Source organism: Triturus cristatus, chromosome 7 (assembly GCF_964204655.1).
Source record: "Triturus cristatus chromosome 7, aTriCri1.1, whole genome shotgun sequence".
Taxonomy (NCBI): Eukaryota; Metazoa; Chordata; class Amphibia; order Caudata; family Salamandridae; genus Triturus; species Triturus cristatus.
In genome coordinates this window covers 602,428,587-602,451,966 of record NC_140590.1, presented here as the reverse complement: position 1 = coordinate 602,451,966, position 23,380 = coordinate 602,428,587, and the positions used below count along the sequence as shown (strand labels likewise).

The 23,380-nt window shown below is 41.8% G+C and overlaps 1 protein-coding gene across 3 annotated transcripts in view; it reads left to right on the top strand.

Annotated features, from left to right (window-relative positions):
• Positions 1 to 8,043, top strand: part of TMEM100 (transmembrane protein 100) — a 123,895-nt gene extending 115,852 nt beyond the window's left edge. For all 3 annotated transcript variants that reach the window (XM_085617174.1, XM_085617172.1, XM_085617175.1), the window contains exon 4: positions 6,647 to 8,043. In XM_085617174.1, coding sequence (XP_085473300.1) covers positions 6,647 to 7,119 — 473 coding nt within the window. In that variant the 3' untranslated portion in view covers positions 7,120 to 8,043. The remainder of the gene's footprint in view (positions 1 to 6,646) is intronic.
• The last annotated feature ends 15,337 nt before the right edge of the window (positions 8,044 to 23,380 follow it).

The window sequence follows — 23,380 nt, the reverse complement described above, 5'->3', positions numbered from 1 at the left end:
CTCATCTTCAGCTGTGTGTTTTATAAATGCAGTGAAAACAACCCACACCTGATGGCTGCAATATGCTTGTCAGTGTAACAACAGCCACAGATAAGAGAATGTTAGAATATTGACTGCTAGTCAGACTGCCGAATTCCAGTATTAGAACAAAATCAGAAAGGTAGGAAGAAGGACTTGTAGGGAAGTGTCTCTAGTTGTCACAAAAAGAGGGGAACAGTTTATTTTTTGTTATCCATTGATAAGTACCATAGAGCAAGAAATAAAAAACAAAACGTTAAAAAACATGTAAACGTGTTCTAGATATACTTGCATTGAAACTGTAGAAACTTCTCAAGTTCTTGAGATGTATAATGAATTAACACACCCAAGGATACAAATTATGTAAATGCTTATAACCATGTTCCAAACAACCCTATCATACAAACGCTTTAATTACATGTTAAAAGTGGTAATATCGGTCGTTGTTTATATAGTAGTCAAAATTCATTGACCCTCATACTCTGATCAATATTCCCTAGAACTAGCCAGTTGAGATTATTCACCCCTAAATGCTTTACTGAGGGAATCCAGATTTTCATCCTAAAGGGAGAACTGTGTTTATACATTCTCATTCATATTCCCTTACTGATATTTCCTGTGTATCCCAAGTGGCATGGTCACAGAATCAGGTAGATTATGTTGCTTATGCAGCAGTTGTGAAGTAGGAATTTGTATGTGAGGTTTTCTATATAGAAATTCTTTATCCTCTATTGTTAAGTCACAACTACATTGCAGCGAATGGACCGATAGCTAATAGGTCAAAAACAAAAGCTGTGACATTTAGACAGCCAACAAAAGCAAAAAGGTGGACATTAGGAGAAACTTCCATTGAAGTAGGGGACCAGTATGAATACCTTGGAGTGCATTTTGATAATAAGCTAACATGGTCAAATCATCTAGCCAGTAGAAAATTGAAATCAACCGTGATCACCAAATCTGTTCTAAGCTTCATGAATATGTTTGGAGGAAAAGCGATTAGCCCACCACTCAAAGCACTACTAGTGAAATTAGTTCCATATCTATTATATGCATCCCCAGCAATGAGTAACAAGGTCATCTTTAGCTTTGAGAAATGTTTTATGAAATGCGTATGCACTTAATTGCATCTACGGCTGGCAGCCCTTCACTGTATCATGAGATTGGAACTTGGTCCACAGTCCTTGGTATCATTGCACTACAGGAGTTCTATGAATTAAATCATTGAATCTGCCAAGGCAGACTCATCTTCACTGAAACATCTGATATTTGAAGAGTTGGGAGACCAATATATATATAGTGATATAGAATTGCAAACTATATTGACAGGACTAGGATCCTATGAATTGCCTAACCTACAGGAGTTGAGGCAAATGAACTGCTCCTTTTGGAAAAACAAAGGGGCATATTAACAAGGAACAGGGAAAATTAACACTATGGGCGCTTAGCGTTAAATTTTTTAATGCCTGCTATCGCTGGATAATATTGCCTGGTTATCGCGTTATTAACAACGCTAACCGCCTAGGTGATAAAAAATCCAGCGATAGCGGCATTTTGGTAGTTTATCGCTGGTAATGCAGCGATAAAACTACAAGGATAGGGATATCCTTGTTGATAGCCCATGGTGGATTTAGCCATGTAATCCACCTCCCATTGGATTACATGCCTAAATCTGAAAATTAGCAGACGTAAAAAAGCAGCGTTAACCGTGGTTAGCGATGCTTTTTTTGTCTCTAACAGGGTTAGCGTGAAGCTTGATAATAGGAGAAATGTCGCTTAGCGACATTTCTCCTATTATTTTGCTCTGGAACGCCCACTTTGCATCTCATTAGAGATACAAAGGGAAGCGTACTGAAAAAGGGTGCTAAAATGCGATTTTGCATGTTAGCACCCTGTTGTTGATAAGGCGATATTTTTATCTCCGCTTCTTTGGCTTTTAAAGCCAAAAAAGCGGAGATAAAGCCCTTGTTAATATGCCCCAAAATTTGCAATACGTTTACGATCAAGAAGTGGGCATTGGATCAGTCACAAGTTGAAAAATACAACCACATGGACTAAGTAATTGACATTTATACTACACAGAGGTGAGAATATTTAGGTCTAAGTCTACCTGGCCATATAAAAAGAAAATTTCTAAGATTAAGACTATTGTATATTCCGATCCGGGAGTTTGAAGAGAAATGGAAACTAGCTCTTTAAGGCAGTTCAATTTGTCGGCTCTGTCGAACTAATGTTGAATTCCTTACACACATTATATGTCTCTGCCCCAAATTGTTGTCTATATTGAAGATTTATATTCACAATCCCTGTTTAGAAATGCTAAAATAAGATCAACTACAGATGCTGTTAGATACTGTTTTAGGCTGAGAGAAGGCAGCGCAGTAATAATGATAACATTTTTAGATCAAGGCTTTAAAGCATTATCTGCGTAAATATCTGTACATAATGGGAAGTAATAGATTTTATTCAACAGAGTATTGGACTTTCTTTTAGAGAAAAAAATCCCCCTGCACAAATGAAATTAATTGTAAGTGCATCTGGCACATTTGCACTTTAGTACATTACTGACGTAATAGATTGTGCTAAAGAAGAATATAATACACGGGCAGATGGAGTATCGGATCTGCCGTTCGAGGCAAAGAAAACCAGTTCCACAATGCAATGAATTGTATATGTTTTGCACTTATGTCACATTGGCACTTTACTACATAAGTGAAGTAATAGACTGAGCTAAAGAAGATCATAATATATTGACAAACAGTCAAACAATACATGTAAATCACTGTTGAGGATGGAATGCAAATTGTATTTATTATTAGGAGGTGTATGTATTGAATCTGCTTGTTGTAAACTGGAGTGATTTAATTTGCACATTTGGCACATTAGCAGTTTATCATCAAAAGGTAATAGACTGAATTAAAATAAGATGGTAATACAGTGGTAGATAGTCAAATACTTTATGTAAATCATTGCATAAGTTGGGAACATGCAGAATGTTATACTTTGAAGTTTTTGTCCTGAATTCTATTATTGTAACTTCAACATGTACATTTTAGTTGTTGTATTCTTTAAATTAATGTTACATTTATTTTTAAATGATATATGCCATACGTCCTAGTTTTATTATAATCAGTTGATTAATATAATAAATTATATTTACAATTGTTAAGTCACTCATATTGCAATTAGTTTATCCGTGATAAGCTGAGATGAAAAGTATGATGTGGAATTTATAAAGTAATTGAAGTCAAGATATATTTCATTTCCTGTTGACATTTACCATTTGACCAACAAACTATAATAATATTGGGTTCAGAGACCGTTATCTGCATTTTCTGGTGAGCTTGATAACGCTGACACAAACCCTTGTGAAAAAGGATTACCCTATTAAGATTTGAATTATATTAGTATACCCTATATATTTATATTTATTAGTTATTTGACACCAGCCAAAGAAATTGCAGCAAAGTATGTAAATGTTATAAACACATTTTAATTATTAACCACGTTTAATATTGTAGAAATGATTGTTTGGCCACTGTGTATGATTTTTTGCTATCTAATGGAGTACTTTACACTGGCTCTAGATTTGTATATAGTATCATGCTCTAAATCTTTTTTAGATGACATGCTCCTGCAAGTGGAAGTTCACTGCTGTATACTTAGGAATCCTTTTACCAGAATGGCAGTGCATGTTTTTGGTTAATATTTTGTTTATAGGTGATGAATATTTGTTCATTCTGTAGAAATGAATATAACTCATCCCAGAATTGATTAATTTACAACCTCCCAAGAAATAAGCAGAAAGGCCTCACACTATTGAGTACACCCTCAGACAGGCATATGTGTGCTTTGATATTCTCTGTAGTTGACATATTTTCATATTATAATTTGCACTTATGTTGCTGTCTTGGGTGTGATAGTGTTGAATTCCAACAATGCTTCCCCAATATGAAACTTAAGGCTATTTTCCACACCTTAAGTATATATTTCAAGCATGCCCATATAATTTAAATGGGGTATTATGTAGTCTATCTTTGAAGACCAAAACCCATAAGAGAAGCCTGTAAGTCAGTTAATGTACAAGCTCACTAATGGCAATACCTTTTTGGAAGAAATTAGTTGGATGAAATATTCATTTAGTGAAGCAGCAAGCAGAGAAATCCTTTCTCTTTATCAAACTGTTAGGATTTGCAGCATATGCATGGCCATCGGTGTGGGAACTCAAAAGAAAGGCTGACCACAGGCTGATTGATGCGGTAAAGAATTAGAGACTTGTTTTGAGCCAGGAATTTTTAATTGTACTACACATCATAAAGACACAATTGCAAATTTTAATCTAAGCTGAGTTTAAGCCATATCTAAACCCTGCTAGCCATTTTAAGGTGGATGTGGAGGAAGCTTAGAACAGCACAATAATTATCATGGCTCTGATTTTGGTGGCAACCAGTGAGTTGACCTTTGCCCTAGTGCAAAGCATGGATGGTATAGTAGTGAAATTGGGCTATACTTCTTCCTCTTAATTATATTGAGGCAATGACACACTGTCAACATGAGATAAGTCTACATTATAGTACCCTAACAACACCAATAGAAATTGTTTCTTACTACTCAGCATACTGACATGAAAGGTATTGCTGCTAGAATCTCTCAGATATGACTAACCTATATACCCGGATCCAGTAGTATGCATTCCAGGTCATTAATCCTCAGTCAATTACATTGAGCTGCAACTTACTCAGGCCATGTCTGGGTGAACGGGGTTACACGCTATTACTGGGGCTATCTTGGATGCAAACTAGCCTTTTGACCCAATGTCTGGGTTAAGATATGGGTGTACCTGGTATACAGAGGCGCTCTTTTGTAGAAAGAGTCCTGTGTATATTAACTGCATCTCTTGCTTACAGTTACTGATACAATAAAGTCTGATTGTGTGTGCATTTCTGTTTCTTTTATTAATGTTCCGCACTTTCCAGGCTCAGAGTTCTCTGAGAACTGCACAGCTTTGCTAAAATAGGTGTTACATATAGGCCCTTCATGAGGAATTATGCTGGACATTCTGTCGCCTGATTCGCATAAGGCCAGTGGATGCAACATATACATATATAATATAATGGTTTGGTGGCTGTCGCTTGCTTTTGGGCAGTTACAACAATGTTTTCTATGTTGCAGCCATCCAATCGGCCAGCCAATCAAATTTTCTTGGGGCCAAAAATACGATTTGGGTTCCTTAACTCGAAATGGATGCTGGGGAAACAAGCTCCTTCGGTCAATCAGTTTTTTTTTTTTTTTAATTGGGTTGGCAAACCTGGATTTTTGGACCATCCATGGATTAATGCTCCAGATATCTCTGTGGGCATGAATAAGAGTTTGGCAGGTAGGATACACCATCGCAAACATGACGGCTATACCGTCCGCCATATTACAAGTGCATTATATCCTGTGGCACTTGTAATATGATGAACAGGATATACATAATTCTAAATCGGCCCCTTAGTCGTTAACTCTGCAAAACACACATAACACATGTATGTATCTCTATTTTCTTAATAACTACTGAAAGGATTACACCAAACCAATCAAAGTTACGTCCTTAAGTACAGTATTTTCTTGCAAAGGTGTGTGCAGTTCTCTCCCCCTGTTTTTTTTTCTGTAGAATACAGCAACATTTCCAATGGGAGTTTAAATGAGAAAAGTCACTTCTTTGATTCTCCATACTCTCCTTGAAAAATCTGCATGAAATTTGCATTGCCAAATATGCAAATATTTATTTTATTGAGTGTATAATAGCTTGGCCTGAAGCTCATCTCAAGATATATTAGTTTGTTTCATTGTTTCTAAATTAATTGCATTTCCTTCTTTCTCCCCCATAGGCTTTGATTATGACTAAGGCAGATTTTGGTGCAGAGATACAGAGTAGCAGGAATTTACAATGGCAGACATTATTTCCACACCTAAATCCACCTATTATGAGTCAATCCCCTTGAAATAAAGAATTGCAGTTTTTCTGGTTCAAATTCCAAAGGGAATTCCCAATTCCATGGGTGTAAATGCTTACTGATCTCAGCAGCTGGTAAATGTGAGTTAGTGGGCTGATGCAGGGGCAAGGGGTGGTGAGGGTGTTAAAGGGAAGCATGTGCCCTGGCAGACCTGTGCCTTAGAAGAGGTTAGACACCTGGGGGTGGGGGGAGGGGGAAAGTGTTTTAATCGGCCTGGTTGCACTTGCAGCCTAAGCCTAAAGTGATTCTACCGGATACATTTTCTCACTTGTAAAATTGGTGCAGTGGTACCAGGGAAAATCCAGTTGCACAAACACTGGGCCATTTAAGAGCAGAGGTAGCAGTATTCCACCCAGAGTCCCTGCTTCCACTGACTCGTGCTCATGGACATAGAGTGTATTTCTGCTGTCCTTGATTCAGTTTCTTTTATAAAAGCAGCATAGCAATGTATGAAAATATGGAATATTTCCAACATAAAATTATAACATACCTTAAACAATTATTTCATTTCATTATTGTATCTTTAAATTAAAACATATATAATTGCACTGTAATACAATGTGTTGCTCTCTGTGAGCAGTGACTGAAATATATATATACTCACTTTAATATGTTATTTTTTTTTTATATAGTTCATCACATTCTGGGTCCTAATCAAATCCTTGCTAAGGATTTATCCATCATTAAGAAATTCAACATGACTGAAGATCCAATAAAAGAGATTCTTGGTGGTCCAAAGTGCTTGGAGCAAGTAATGGTGGAGAAAACCAACAACAATGACTGTGTGGTGTCCGCTGTAGCTCCTCGTGTCAGTGAAACTCAGCTAACTGCAGCCACAGGAGGTGCGGAACTTTCTTGCTATCGCTGCACTATCCCCTTCGGAGTGGTCATTCTCATTGCTGGTGTGGTGGTTACTGCAGTTGCATACAGTTTCAATTCCCATGGATCAATTATTTCAGTATTTGGACTTGTTCTTTTATCATCTGGACTGCTTCTGGTGTGTTCTAGCGCTTTGTGCTGGAAAATCAGACAAAGGAAAAAGAGAGCCAAAAGGAGAGAGAGTCAGACTGCTCTTGTGGCCAATCAGAGGAGTTTATTTCCTTAGAAGGACTGTTCACTGAAATACCAGAGAGCGGAAGAGTAAATACAGCAATTAGCTTATGAGCTCACATGGCCAATGTACAGCCAACACACGGAAGGAAGATGATGAATCCGAAGGGTGGGGTTGCAGACATATCAGACACGTGTCTTTAGAAAAGCCTATAACTTTGCTTTGGATGCAGATGTGTTGCATTTTCCCGAAGACAAGCAATGTGTCCCTGTTGCTTAAACAATCCAGAATGTGAGTGATTGCTTGGATACAACTAGAAGACATTCACATGCATCTAAAATGAAGAGCGGACACTGCGCTCCAGAAACTGGAATGAAAATAATATTTTTGGTGGCAGTGGAAAGTTGAAGGATTCTAAATCCTGTAACTTTCAAGTGGCTAGTTGCCTCATGCTTAAATATTACATTGAAGTCAATGACACTCTTGAATTTACTTATTCTTGCCAGTTATATGTATGTTACAGTGAGTAACTGTTTCGTGGTACTTCTTTTTTTATTAGAAATTAATATGAACTGAATGTTTTATTTTTCAAAAAATGTATATTAGATAGGCAGTGTAGAACTGTTAACTTTAAAGTTATGAAACTTGGCACTTTTTGGTCATTATTTCATTAAATATAAAACCAAATTGGATATTTCATTTCTAATAATAACAATTCATTGCTGCTAAAATGTTAGGATGTTTTTTATATATATATTTTTCGCAGAAAGCTCTCCAGCATTGATGTTACTCTTCCTTTTTACAATGATAATTGTATTATTTTAAAAATATCCAGCATAATGTCTTTGTCATAACATTGACTCATTAAAATGAATTGTTGTGGCTTTTTGTATCGCAACGATTTTCCTTTTATTATATGTATGTTCTCTACAAGGTGATACAAATTAAACTGAAGTACAATCCTAAATTCGAGGCACATTAACATTGAAATAATTGCTTCAAGATTATGATGAGTGTCTGTATAAAGCATGCAGTATTATATGTATATGTGCACCGAATAATCTGCAGGAGGGGCAGTTGCGTTTTGGTGAATGGGTTTTAATGAAGCATAATCCAGTATAGAAACTGCACTCTTGGCTTGCCTTTTGGCACTGATGACAATTAACTTGCTACCCTTGGGGTTGAGCAATTAGAAAAACTGTCAGGAATGCACATCAAATAGGAACATATTGTAGGAAAGGACGAGTAGTAAAATCCTGTATGTCATCAGAGGTCAAAGTATGCATAATGTCACTTCATCTACTCCTGACTCCCTAGTTCCACCCCGAAATGTTATTTTTATTCTTATAAAATACCTTTCACCACTACTGTTTACAGTGGCATGCTTCATCATAGAGCTCTCTGTGACACATACTGTATTAGACTGTGTGTTTTACCTCAAGCGAGCAGTGATGTGATGGGTGGGGAGATTGCCTATGCACTAACCCCAGTCTATGACTTTAAAGTTGGTCCGTCTTGCAAGATTAAAAACGGAAAGTGATTCTCTTGAGTTTTTATGACTCGAGCATCTCTGATCTGGTCTAAAGGTTTCCGCAACCTACAGTGCCAGAAGGCTGGTCTTGTGGTTTTCCTCTAGACCAATCTAGATCCCTAAACTTCTCACATAGTGTATTTGTCGGAGTGCATTCCACCTAATCCTACTCATGCAATCCACAGTCATACAAACTGATTTGAGAGCATTTCTTGGTTGATCAGTATGTCACTTGCCAATTAGGGTACTAGACGGGGGGCATGCCTTGTGACATTCGTCAAAGATCCACACCTTCAGGTCCACCTAGGTGCGGTCTCCTGCCCCTGGAAGTTGATATAGGGATCTATGGGTTTTTCTAATATCAAACCATTTCTCACTTGCAGTGGGGAAATTTTGCCCAGATTTCTGATTGCAACACACAATGAGACAAGTACAATTTTTGATATTTGTATACCACTGCCCTCATCCAGATTGAGCCTATCCCCCTCCTCACTGTTTTTGATCATCATACATTTTCCTCTGATCTACCTCCCCTCTGTTTCTCTAACATCACTTTGATACAAGCCTATCTTTCCCTTGTACCTATGGTCTTCCATTCATGCCGATCTCTCTTTTATGTGTTTGCTCTCCTTTCTCCTGTCTAAATATGGACCTACTACCCTTTGTGTCTTTATTTTCCACTGAGTTCTCTGGAGTGGCTTTTAGCCTCCTTGGAGTACAAGGTGGGAGAGACAAAGCATCATCGAAGCCCATTCATCACCATAGTGAAATTGTGAGTGTGTCAAAGATCTGATATCTTTAGTTGGCCATTCATAAAGATAAGGATAAGGAAGAAGGGAAGGCCAGAGAGTTTAAGAAAAAGAAACTGATTCTGGCCCACCAGGAAGAAGAAGAGAAGATGTTGGAAAGATGGGAAAAAGAGAAGGAAAGGCAAAAAAAGAAGTTGAAAGGTAGGAAAATAAAATAAAAAAAGAGAAATAGAGATAATTGTAGAGAGGCAGTTACCCTCAGAAAAGGAAAAGCTTAGATTTGCAGCACAAAGGACTAGTTCGGGGAAGTGTGATTCCCTCTACAAATCTGAGGAACTTCTGTCTAATTTTCCAAAAGTGCTTATGCATATGTATGTGACATATTTAGATATTGTGAAATGGCTTGGGAGTTTTGAGATCACTTGTAAATCACAAATGTTGAATGTAGTCTCGAAAGCAGCAATAAGTTGCATGCCTAGGGAAGAACTGAATGTCATATGGAGAATGCATTCGACAGATAACAAGAAGTATCAGGAATTAAAGAAAACTCTGTTCAGAGGGGCTGTGTTGAAGCTAGCCCAATTCCCTCAGAGCTTTTATGTAAAGTGGATGCGGTGTTGTGTGATTGGAATTAATGGGTGAAAGGGATCGCAGCATAAGACTTTCATGCCCTTAACTCGCCAAAGGAGACAAATTGACTTAGAAAGGAGTGCTCTACCCGATTCAAAAGGACTTTCAGTGTTACCTGACAAATGGTGATCTAACAGGGTTAATAATGGCCTGGAACAGAATGAGCCTAAGCCAAAGAGGGAGTATTTCCAGCAGACAGGTCCCAAACAAGAATTGAAGGCTAGATCTGTTCCAAAGCTAAACACAGAAACTTGGAAACCAAACAGGGTTCCTAGTTAGGAGCACAAGGAAAAAATCGCTAATGATTCTTCTGCATTGTACAAGGTGGGGAGTTATTACAAGTGCCACAAAGAAGGGAAATACAACACTGAATGTCCCATCAAGTATCCTTTACAACTAGTTAGCATGTTGTGTGTGGGACATGGGATCCGTGAGCTCCCTGCTTCACTCAATCTAGTAGTGATGAACATTGGGGAGAATGGCCATGATGCTTTGTAGCACATCTGCCCCAATACCATAGAGGCAGATATCAATTAGATAATTGGGCTTCTAGCAGTTTTTGTGTCCCTGCAGCTTAACAGGACATTAGTCTGCTTCTAGAACCTTAGTACAATTGGGATACGGCGCTCTCCTTAGGGTTTTCCTCACAGGTCACACCAGCAGGTGCAGTCCTTCTTCTGCCTTTCACAATTCCATAGGGATTGTGAAGAGGGTACTGATGGTGCCACATTTATGCCCAATGCCAGCCTGTGACTTGGGGCACCTCCTGGCCACTCCCTAACCAATGGGGTAAAAGTTCCCTTAGGTGACCCTGGCCACTTCTACAGCACTTCATGTGTGTTTTACTGTAAACTATCCCACTGTGCTCCTCTCTACCTAAAACCAATATAGCAGAACTTTCTTTTCCCTGTGCCCATCCAGGGGTGTGGCTATGATAAAGGTCAAACACTCCCTTGCAGTCACTCCAAACTGGTTTTGGAAGCAGCCCCTCTACCACTGGGATTGGTGCCTGGCTCACTAGCAAGAGAACAGAGGGGACAAGCCGAGGTATGAGCTACATCAGCCGGAGACATTGTAGGCACCCTTTGAAGTTAATTAAGTCCCTTGGCACAGCCCAGATGTCCATCCTATCAGGGAAAAAAAGCACCTCCACAACATCCAAGCCCTTTGTCTACTCTCTGGAAGCAATACCTATTTTACCACAGGGGAGCCAGTAACAGTCAGGTAGCACTGAACACTGGCAGAAATGCAAATTCTTTTAGGCAGGAAAAAGTACAACTTTCTAAAGGTTTCGTTTTCAAAATAGTAATCTAAACTCTGACTTGACCATTACGTTCAATTTTAAATTACCATTAACATGAGCCCTCAAATCAATCAATCAAAATTTCTTCATTCAGTCAATATTGACAATAAAGGCACATGTAAAACAAAAAGGGGAAATTCATACATATAAATTTAGAGTATAAAGTGCAAAAGTTTGCTGTATACAGTCAAAAACATACTCTCGGTATATCCCTGACAACAAAAACCTCAAAAGGGTCTGCTATGTTAACAGAAATTAAACCGAACTATAATGAACGTCTTAAAACTGTCAATGCACTTGAGCTATCTTTTGTTTATACAATAATCGTCATATCTCCATTCAAATAATTAAATAACCATAAAAACAGTATAAAAATACTCAGTTTAAAAACTTCACATGAATCCCTTCTGAAAAGTAAAACATTAAGCAGGAAAATGTATACAATTATACAGTCATCCAAATTGCATCCTATTGTAATCTATACATAAATACATAATCTACAATCCTAATATGCCATTAACATCCATTTAATAAAATCTATTACTTAGAAAGTTTGGTCAAAAATCTCCTCCACGAATCTAGGTTCTATGGGATCTATTCATATTTCAAATGATCCAACTCTGTTAGTTATTTCTTCTGGCAATAATGCATGTGATGTACATTGAAACTGTATAAGAGACTAATTTGCTCTCTAGTTTACATAGCCATTTGAATTCATCTTGGTGCAAGAAGAGACAAAAAGTGGGCGTAATTAACTACTCCTAATGTCTCTATATAGGCTGCAAAATAGCGTAAGATGAATAGTGGATTGTTATGTTCGGACATCACAAGGACATTTTGGCAAGCCAGATGTCCAGGCTGTCCCTTTAGGGCAAGCCACTAATTGGTTATAATATGCCCAATCGCATGCGTGTCAGGTAAAAACTCTGCTGTGTGTTATTTACTAAAGATAGGTACTTAGTTAGACCTGGCTGAGACTGGATAGACGTATCTTGTCACAGACAATTTGCCGTTTTCAATGTTCTGCCTCAAACTCCTTCTATGGTTATTAACCCCTTCCCCGCTCATGACGGAACCGTTCCGTCATGAGCCACGGTTGCCGTGTGCTCATGACGGAACGGTTCCGTCATGCCACGACCGTTGGCGGCCGCTCCACCCACGCGGCGCTGTTTCCCCGCCTGTGCGGGGGGACAACGCAACTGGGCGGAGTCATGACGGAACCGTTCCGTCATGAGCACAGCTCAACCGTGGCTCATGACGGAGCGGCTCCGTCATGAGCACAGCGCCACCGCGCTGCCCCCCCGCACCCCCCAGCGCCGCGGCGGAATTCCCGCCGCGGCGAAGGGGTTAAAACCCAGTTTTATCTCCCTCTCGCTAAACTGCTAATTGCTTTCTAGTTTAGCAATAGTTACTCCCTCAAATAACTCAGAAAGCAGTCTGTTTACATATCATCGCCAGGGGCTCTTGTGGTGCTCGTTTAGATTTAGACAATCGAGTATAACATATTTTGTACATTTTGAGCCTGCCTTGCTTCAGATAACAGTGCTCTGGCCGATCAAATCATTTATGAATGGCATGTCCAGCTCTTTATGTACTACTTAAGATGAAGTGGTGCAGGGTATAGCCAGTGTCTTACATAGAAACTGATTCCTCAAATCATTTTTCTAGCTATTCTTATACTGAAGTTAAGCATTCTAAGGTGTTATCATGTAACCCATTGTTTTCCTATGAGAAAGCCAACACTACCACAGTGAAAAAAAAGTTGGGGAATTTTCACTGCCAGGACATGTAAAACATAGGTACACGTGCCATACTTTTTAAATACCATGCACTTCACCTAATGGGCTTGTAGTGCCTACGTTAGAAGTGACTTAAAGGTAATAAAAAGAAAAGGTTTAGGTCTGCCAAAATGTTTATTTTTCCTGATAAAATTGGCTGTTTTCAAACTGCTTCCCCAGTCTTCAGGGGCAGGCCTGGAGACAGAGCACAATTAGAGTTCTTTTCACTTGTGGGACTTCAGAAGGAAGCCCAGGAACAGGTCAGCAAGAAAGACATCCGGAAACATTTATGCCCAGGCAGAGGTTTTAATTGTGCGAGCAGAGTCGGCGAAATTTTAATAATTCTGTTTTACTCTTGTAACACAGAATTACTTGATTAATTAAATTCCACCCTCTGCCTGTAGAATTTAAATATGCCGTGATTTATAAAGTTTAGAAATCACTGCACACTTCTCAGCACCCTTGAATACTCTGCAGTAATTAACTTGTATTCACTGCAAAGTATTGTAAGGTTGTAAGGGCACTCCGTGATATATGCAGGGGTTTCTAAACTTTAGAAACCACTGCATATCCCCTCAACTGTGCCTTTTATACTCTGCAGTGATTAAAAGTTTTAACCACTGCAGAGTATGTAAGGGGCGAGCCCCAAGTGATATACAGAAATTTCTAAAGTTTTGAAACCACGGTATAAAACCCGTTATGTTTGGTTGTGCTGTTTTCTTAGCGCAAAATGCACCCTCGCATCTTTTTTGGGATGCAAGGGTGTATTTAGTGCAAAATCTCACTGGATTTTAATGTATTTTGTGGGATTCATCTTAATGAAACTCCGCCGATTCCATCCACCCCTATAAACATTATGTTGGATGGGACGATAAACTGCTTTATAGTGAGCCTGTGAATCCTGAGCTAGGAGCATCCAATAAACTAGTGGTTACACTAGTGCATAGGAGATTCCTGATGGGTATAAAAAAGCCAGGACAGGTTGTACCCTTTGTTTTCCTGGCCAGGGATGTGCTGGGGCACTAATGTTCCTTAGGATTTGTTACACTTGATAGTTGAGTGATAAGACTGGAAGTAAGGCAACAGCACCATGCTTACCATTAACTGTAGGAGGTGTGCATTTGACTGGACATTTAAAATTAGTCCTTTTGACTTACCCCAAGCACAAACAACAAGCTCATCTTGGTTATGGTGGATCATGCCACAGAGTACTGAGAAATATACCTCTGTGAAGTACAACCACTAAGGTTGTGAAGGCACTCCTAGGGATCTTTCCATGAGTTGCAGTTCCCAAGATGGAGAAACTAGGGGAGAGAGACGTGGGAGAAAACGGGAGAGATCTACCACTTCTCCTCCATGGCATACTGCCTGAAGATGAACTGGTTGATGTAATGCTGTAATATGACCCTGAAGAGCTTGATTGGAACTCTAGCAGAGAACCTCATGACAAATTGGGATCTTATCCTGCCATACATCTTGTTGGCCTACAGGGAACTTACACAGAAAGGGCTTAATTTCTGTTCCTTTGAGCTGCTGATTAGAGACCTTGTTCTTTTTCAGCTTAGAGGGGGCCATTCAGTGTAGAAAAAGGTATCTTTACCCATTCCTGAAGTGCTAACCTATTCTCATCAGTAGACATTCCAGAACGTTTCTTTTTTTATTTCTGCATGGCGTTTGAGATCTATTGTGACATCGCTCACCAGAAGGCTCCTTTAAATAGTGCTTGCGCGTCAACAAGAAGTGCCTGAGAGTGGCTAAGTGGAATATGTATCTCATTCCAAAGATCAGGCAGAGGGTATAGCTTTATCCAACTATTAGTGAGGTGTTGAGTGATTTGATGACCCTATCCAGCCATACTATTCACTGATAAAGGCCAATAAAAGCTGAGATGTTGTCCAACATATCAAAAACAGGTTTGTGTGGAAATATGATTTGTGTTCTCCAATGTTTGCATTCCTGATAGAAGGCTATAAACAGGGCCTCAATAGAAACTAAAGACTTCTGACTCGGAGTGGCCTTCCTGGGACTGATACGAGGGGGCGGAATTGGCACCCGCATTCCAAGGGGTAGGAACCTGGCCCCACTAAAGATGTTGATCAAGCCCCCCAGCATAGGATTGCAGACAGTACAACATTTAGAGAGGGCCTGTGCAATTTAAAGGTGGCATTTTGAGCTGATCTCATCTTCAAAGTCCTTTGTGGGTGTAACTTCTGGAGCTCTGCACTCAGGAGTTAGAGATGCTTTTGGGATTGGGACCATATTACGCTGGTTCGACGCTGGGACATCAACAAGAGGAACTATTGGGACAGGAAAGACTGCAACTGGATTAACCGCAGACTTGTGGTGGCCTGGGGCTTGTCGTGCTCTCGTACCAGTAGGTGGATTTTCTTGAATGTTGCTGGCCTACATTTAGTTGCCAACTGTGGAGGCCTGGGTCCCAAAGCACTCTCCAAGGGCTGTTTTGCTGGCCTCCTGTCCACAAGATCCCAGGAACAGAAAAGAAGATCTCCCCATTTCCAAGAGGTCGTAAGGACTGCACAGGGTGTGGCAGAAATGGGAGGAACTGATTGTAGCTTGGTACTGGACCGTCTTGACGTATGCCGTATTCATACTATGTAGAGCAGTGTGCTCAAAAGGATCAGCGGTTCACCTGGGGTGCTGGAACCTGAGGATTTTGAGGAGTGCTGGGTAAGTTTGCCGAATCTGAGGGACCCATGCTTGCAACTGGAAATCTGTGCTAGCCTACACTCCATAGCTTGTGGTGTCCGAGGGTTGTTGGAGGACAATTTTTGAGTCCATGGGATACAAACTAGAAGTCTAGACTGTCTCCAACATCTAGATCGGGAGGACAACAGTGCCTGACATTGCAGCCTCCATCCGAAGTGACCGACTCCTTCTCCCTGGACCCACACGACAAGGTACTCTGTTGTTGAGAATATCATGACAGGACCCGAGGGGTCTCATTGTGCCTTGTGTGCACCCTCGTCTGGCTGCCTTGAGCAACTGCAGCTCACCTCCGCCTGAGGGGAAACATTCTATAATTTGGAAGTGTGCCAGCTTCCGGATAGTGATTCCATATTAGTGAAGGTGTTGCTGGCTACCTGAAGGCCTAATCTGTAGGGACGAAACTAAGTAACTGTTTCCTTCTGCTTTAGGTTGTCCTGACAATCTAATCGAAGTGTTGCCAGCAGGTGTAACATGTATCGTTGGCTGGTGTAGCTTGAGTGGCTGAGGTGCTGGGTCACAAGGCATAGTCAAAACCTATGATTTCTTGACTGTTGTAACTGTACGGTGTATGCAATATTGGGAATGTGTTTTATGCTGATGTGATAGCGGGAAAGTGAATACCTCTGAACTGCCTGCATATATGTTTCTGTTGCTTTTGACTTGGGAGGGATTGCTTGGATCGTGAACACCTCGGGGAAGTACCCACATGGGTTTATGTTGCTTATGAGGCTGAGGGGATAGTGGGGCGTGTGAATACCTATGAGTAGTACATATATAGTCATGCCATTCTGCTGCTAATGGGAGAGTTCGACAATTGCATATAACTGTAAAGCATATATCCAATATTTATGTAATTTCGAATTCAATCTGTGTGTAATACAAAGACAGGCCAGTGCTTTATACATACGGTGTGGAGTCTTTTTGTAGTGTACTCCGTGTGTTGCGAGGGTGATGTTGTGCCAATACTTTGCACTTTGACCCTGAATATAAGCCTGACTGCTCTGTACCAAGTGAGCACAAGTTATCAGACAAGTGTATCACACTCATCCTATCTTGGATGGTGGATTCTGTCTGGCTTGGATGTGTCCCAGTCAGCCAGACACCACTAGGTCTAACACATATAATTAGGAGTTTATCAGACCTTCCACTTAGGGTTATCTTATGACCACATTGTGCATTACCTGTGGGTTAATCAGAGCACTTTAAGGATAAGATGTGCAAAACCATTTTGGGTCGGAAAGCCTGCAATTTGCAAATTCACTGTGTTTGCAACAAGAAAATAGTTTTTTTGTTATGTGCTAAACTCATTTGCCAATTCAGTAAAAGGTTAAGGTATTTAAAAAAATGTATTTAGTATTGCTTAACAAAGCTCTATTTGGAGGGGGCATTTTAGGGTGATCCTTCCAAATTGGGATTTACAATGCATTAAATTAATGTCTGTGACTGTAATCCAGTTGCAAAACATTGAAAAGTTACTGACTCCAGAGTTGGTGTAAACCATTTGTAAAAGGGAAGGGGCCCATTTTGGACCCCTTTTTCTTTGTTAATGTTACAAGAGGTATATGAGGAGTATGCTGGGGCCCCGTGGTTACCTACTGTCAAACGTTTGAAAAAATATTTTCTTTTGCTTTTTAAATGCAGTCCGGTGTCCTTTCTGAAAAAGGGCTACAGTTAAAAAAATAAAATCTAAATGTAGTCACAAACATGGTGGTTACTGACCCTACGAGGCCGTGATTCCTGTGATGGTCACCAAATAGAGTGAGTCACAATTTGCGACCCATCTCATGGATAGTAATGAGGTAGGTTGGATTACAATACATTCTGGGCCATATTCTCAAGAAGCTATCTCAGAGTTAACGGCACCTTAGCGCAGCCAAACTCGCGATAAATTCATCACCCCATTCACAAGCTGGTGCCAACAGCCCATAGCACCAGTTAACCTGCGATAGCAGCCACAAAAAACATCGCCACAGATAAACCCCAAAGCTGTCGCTAATGAGATGCAGAGTAGGCATTCCCCGTGCAAAAAGCCGCAACAACAACACTCCACAACATTCTCAACGGCCAGCCACATCGGCTATATGACCACAAAACAGGCAATAAGGCGCGTTAGCAGCAGGAAATTAACACCTGCTTTGACCTGGAGTAAAGTTGGACGGCAGCCGGCACCACAAAAGGGAGCCCAGCCCACAGCCACACCTGAAGAACAACAGATGCCACGGAGCTACTCATCATGCAGCTCGTAGCCTCAACAGGCCCACAACACCCACCGCCACCACCCCCAGGCCCGCCATCACCCCCCTGAACCCTCCGCATCACCCCCCCCCCGGGCCACCACAGAGGCAGCGCAGACACAGACACCAGACCTTCCGAAAACGCACCATCCGCACAGACATGACACCAGAGTATGTCATTGCCCACTACAGGCACAAAAGTACAACCATCCTCCGCATCCTGAACATCTTTGCCCACAGGCTGACGGTACCAACACAGCGGATAACCAACATCCCACCTCAGACAAAGCTGCTGGCTGTGCTACACCTGTTGGCCTCTGGTACCTAACAACCGCCAGAGTCGGAATGGTCTCACAGTCAGCCCTATCAAAGTTCCTCGAACCTGTCCTGGATGCCAACATCCACTTGGTACCCCAGTACCTATACTTCCCACACACTGCGCAGGAACAGCTGGAGACCAAGCAAGGCTTCTACGCCATAGATGCATTCCCACACATGTTGGGGGCAATTGACTGCACACATGTCCTACTTGTGCCCCCTGCTGACACTGCGCACAACTACCGCAACAAAAAGCACACACATTCCATTAATGTGCAGGCAATAGTGGACTACCGGGGACTCTTCACCAATGTCGTCACCAACTACCCAGGCAGTGTGCATGATTCCTACATCTTCCGACAGACCATCATCAACCGGCGCTTCCAGGATGGCACCTACAGAAATGCCCTGCTTGTTGGTAAGTACCAAATGAACACACCACACATCTCAACTCCACAATTGTGCATCTCACAACTCTGGGAATGCACACATTACAAACTCACATGCAACATGCCAAACAACATGCCCACCTACCAGACACGTTATTACAAAGGGTAAACCCACAAATCACTGGGACCTGGGTAATAGAGCAGTATAAGGGAGAGGGTCCCAGGGTATACAAACTATTTGTTATAAAAAGAAAAGAACTAGCACAAGATCAATCACAGAAAAAAGCAAAAGAAATGCAAAGAAAACTTGCCAAAGTGTTATTTAATCACACTTTAGGAAGGTACACATTTACTAATAAATACAATAGACTTAGATCAAATAGTGCGGGGTGCCAAGGAAGGGAAAGAAGTGGATGGTGATTTGAGTGAGGAATGGGGGGTAAGTGACATATAAATTATAAACACGTCACAATTTAATTGCAAGGCAAAACAATTTCAAGCCAAAGCATCCAGGTCAAATTCATTGAAATGAATATCAGAATTATTTACAAAAACCATGTACAAGCAAAAGCACAGTGTCTATTACACTGTTGGCAGTACTGGCAAAGAAGTGTTGTCGACGTTTCGACCCCTGGACATAGGTAGGTAAGTCAGCTCCTTACTAACGGGGTCTTCTTCAGGACAGAGACAATGTGACAAGGGGAGTGGCACCCAAGACAGGGATGTACAGGTGATCAGTATCTTCTTGGCGTCAAATGACGCAAGGGCTGAAAAGCTCCAGAGAGGGGGTAGAGTGAGTGGCACTTAATAGTCAGTCTTGAAGGAATCGGGGAATGCAATATCTCCCGAATCAGACGCCATGGTGCATACTCAAAAGGCGACAAAGGAATTAATCGCAGGAAAATCCAGTCTCGTAGGACGCGGCAACACCGACTCGCCTCGTAATTCCTTCAAGACTGACTATTAAGTGCCACTCCCCTTGTCACACTTGACAACACTTCTTTGCCAGTACTGCCAACAGTGTAATAGACACTGTGCTTTTGCTTGTACATGGTTTTTGTAAATAATTCTGATATTCATTTCAATGAATTTGACCTGGATGCTTTGGCTTGAAATTGTTTTGCCTTGCAATTAAATTGTGACGTGTTTATAATTTATATGTCACTTACCCCCCATTCCTCACTCAAATCACCATCCACTTCTTTCCCTTCCTTGGCACCCCGCACTATTTGATCTAAGTCTATTGTATTTATTAGTAAATGTGTACCTTCCTAAAGTGTGATTAAATAACACTTTGGCAAGTTTTCTTTGCATTTCTTTTGCTTTTTTCTGTGATTGATCTTGTGCTAGTTCTTTTCTTTTTATAACAAATAGTTTGTATACCCTGGGACCCTCTCTCTTATACTGCACCTACCAGACACGACAGCACAACTTACTATGGAAACCTGGGCTAGCCAGCTACATGAGCCATCAACGGCATGGCACCTCAGCCACACAATAGCAGATTGTGGAGAGAGGTGGGAACAAGGCATGTGCGAAGGAGGCAAGTGACCTATTAATAAGCATGTACACAATGCCAAGTGTGGCGTGGATGTGCTGGCCTGACTTCAGTATGCAGACCACACACATATCCATGTCGACACACACTGCTGGTGTATGGAGTGTAGTGGACTGTGGATGCAACCATGTCACCACAGCCAGTGGGGAAGATCTTGGAAATGTAGCTTGTTACATCCCCCCTGTAAGCGTGAGCAGAGTGGGCTGGCCTGACGTACGACAGTACCGCGTAGGGGTGTGGCTCCTACACATGTGGATGTGGGTGTGGTTCAGTGTGGGTCTTGACAAGGATGTGGCTGATGCGTGTGTCTCTGTTGTAGTGTCTGCGCCACCCGTCATGCAATCGACAATGTTGCTATGTGGCATGTCCCCGGTGTGTGTGGACAGCCGAAGGGGTAAATGGGGAGGGCATGCCCGCTCGAGGTCAGTGATCACACATGCCAACTATTGTGTGTGTGTCGCTATTAGTGCAGCATGAGCCAAAGATGTACCCTCAACGGCATGTCGAGTTCAGCCAGGCAGGTGCTCTACATCTGTGTCAGCACTCTCCTTGCAATGGGCCTACACACACATGGGAGACCCCATTCTGCACAGCATCATGACTGTGTCGTAGTCTGGCCTGTAGACATGCGCAGACAGGCATGTCAATGGGGTGCCGTAGGGGTGCATGTGATGTAATTGCGCTGCGCACACTAGTGAATGCGCTCGGGGGGAGGTGCAGCAGTGAGGTTTCGTACTACACAGTGATTCAGCTCCTTTGCAACACGCAGTACATGTCATACAGGAATCACTGTCGCACATATCACTCACCAATGAACCAGTGAGCCTGCCAACACATCATGCAGTATGTAGTCGTGACTCATGTCTCTGTGCACTGTCACAGGTGACCAAGGATATGCACTCTGCGCTTGGATGATGACACCCCTCCGAGCCCCAAACACCCAGGCCCAGAGGCAGTACAATTTGCCCCACAAACGCACCAGGGGCACCGTGAAACACACATTTGGCGTGTTGAAGTCACGTTTCAGGTGCCTGGACGTCACAGGTGGTAAGCTCCTGTACAGTCCAGACCTTGTGTGCAAGATGATCGTTGCATGATGTCTGTTGCACAACACATGTGTACGCTGCAAAGCCCCATGGATACGAGTGCCAGATGCACCGGACGATGATGATGAAGATGAGGCAAGTGGACCACACACCACTGCAGTCGCAGCAGGAATAGCCCGTAGGGACTACATCATTGACAGTTTCTTCTCTGGTTGACGTCGCATTGTGTGGGTCCTTCGCAGTAATGGCAGAGTACGTTGACTGCCACAGGTACTGCATGTGCTAATAAAAGCATTCCGATACACATTCCCTGTGTGCATGCCACTCATCTGTACAGGCACTTCACTCAGACAAGCGTGGGTGCGACATGTTGTGCTGTCCATTGAGGGATTTGTTGATGGATGGTGGGTGTCACCTCTGTGGAGTGAGGCTGTTTATGATGTCACGTATTCTAACTGCCAGTTCTGTGTGTCACAGTTGTTAGGGTATCCCACTCTTCGGAGTTTCACATGAGTCCCATGTCATTCTATTTTGGCTGTCATTTGTGGCCTGCAGGTGACAACAGTGATTCGTTTGTGCTCTGATATGTGCCGCCATTATGCAGGGATGCACCCTGTGGCTCAAGGCCCACGACATGGGCAACATGTGCGTAAGGGGGAGTCACAGCCCCTGCATTGGTCCGTGCTTTCATTCTTGTCCGGTCATGTACATGGCACATCAGTGTGCAAGGGGTGTTGCTTGTCCCTCTGCAATATGAGGGGAGATGCGGTTTCACAGTGTGTACCATGTTTGTTTCCGGATTGGCGCAGGTTACATACTGAATGCATGTCTATGTGCATTTTGGCTGTTAGTGGGGAAATGCCTATCTGATTTGGACAATGGTCATTTGTTCTGCGCCACAGCTGTGGGGTTGTACTCGCAGTTTGTCATCTCCCGATTTGTTTACTCTGCTTTTCTGTTGCATTTTCCCACTAGACGGGTGGGATTTGCAGGTCGGTCGCTGGTTTTTGGTGCTTTTTGTACCTCATCGCAGGATTTATTGCGTTTGCGTTTTGCATTTTTGCGGCGTGGAGTTGATTTTAACGTGGTCTGTTGACGCGTTATCTGGTGACTATCGCATGGTACCGCCGTGTTGTGAATACCTGGTTAACACGGCGTAAAATTCCTGTGATGGACTGCGATGTTGTAGGTTGCGTTAAGTAACTTTTGCGATGGTTATCGCACGTTCTTGAGAATATGCCTCTCTGTATTGAAGTTTTACAAACTGACCTATTAGTTGGAACCACCTTCCCCTTCACATTCGCCTTGAGCCTAATTACCTGTCCTTTCGAAAGCATATAAAGATAAAGATATATCTATTCCCTTAACCCTGTTTGGGTTTGAAGCTGCACTGCTGTTAGCGCTGGGATGCCCCCGGATAGCCATGTGCTTTAGAAATGCTTCCTCAGTTCTCAGGTCAGATCACAAAATTGTATTCCTTGAATAGAAATTTGGAGTGAGCATGACTGGAACCCAGACCCCTAACTTCTTCCTTACAATCATCTTCTCTTTCCATGGTTTCTCATAGAAGGGAATGGTGTGAGAGGGAGTAAAGCAATGAGAGCCCTGGGACAGTAAAGAAGAGAACTGTAAATAAATATCTCTCTTGTGGCATCCTATTTTCCAGTAATATTTGTACCCAAGTCTTAAAATGAATTTCACAACGACCTGCACTACACCCAGATGAAAACAAATGCACCATGGAAATGTAAAGGATAATGAACAGCTTTATATTATGCCATACCTTGATATAATAATATAGTTTTATACCCACTTCTTCGGACTATACTGGTTACCAGTCAATGGGTAGATCCCAAGGAAGGGGTCTTTAACAACCGGTATAGCCCGAGGATGAAGGGGTGTTAGAACATTGCTTCCATTGAGGGTAGAATGGTATAAATTAAAAAGGGAGAAACAGACAGACAGACATTGGAATAGAGGTTAAAGCCCGTGCCAGCCGTTATTGGCCACTGCCTTTAATTGAGCTCTCAACATTCCAGTATTCTAATGTTT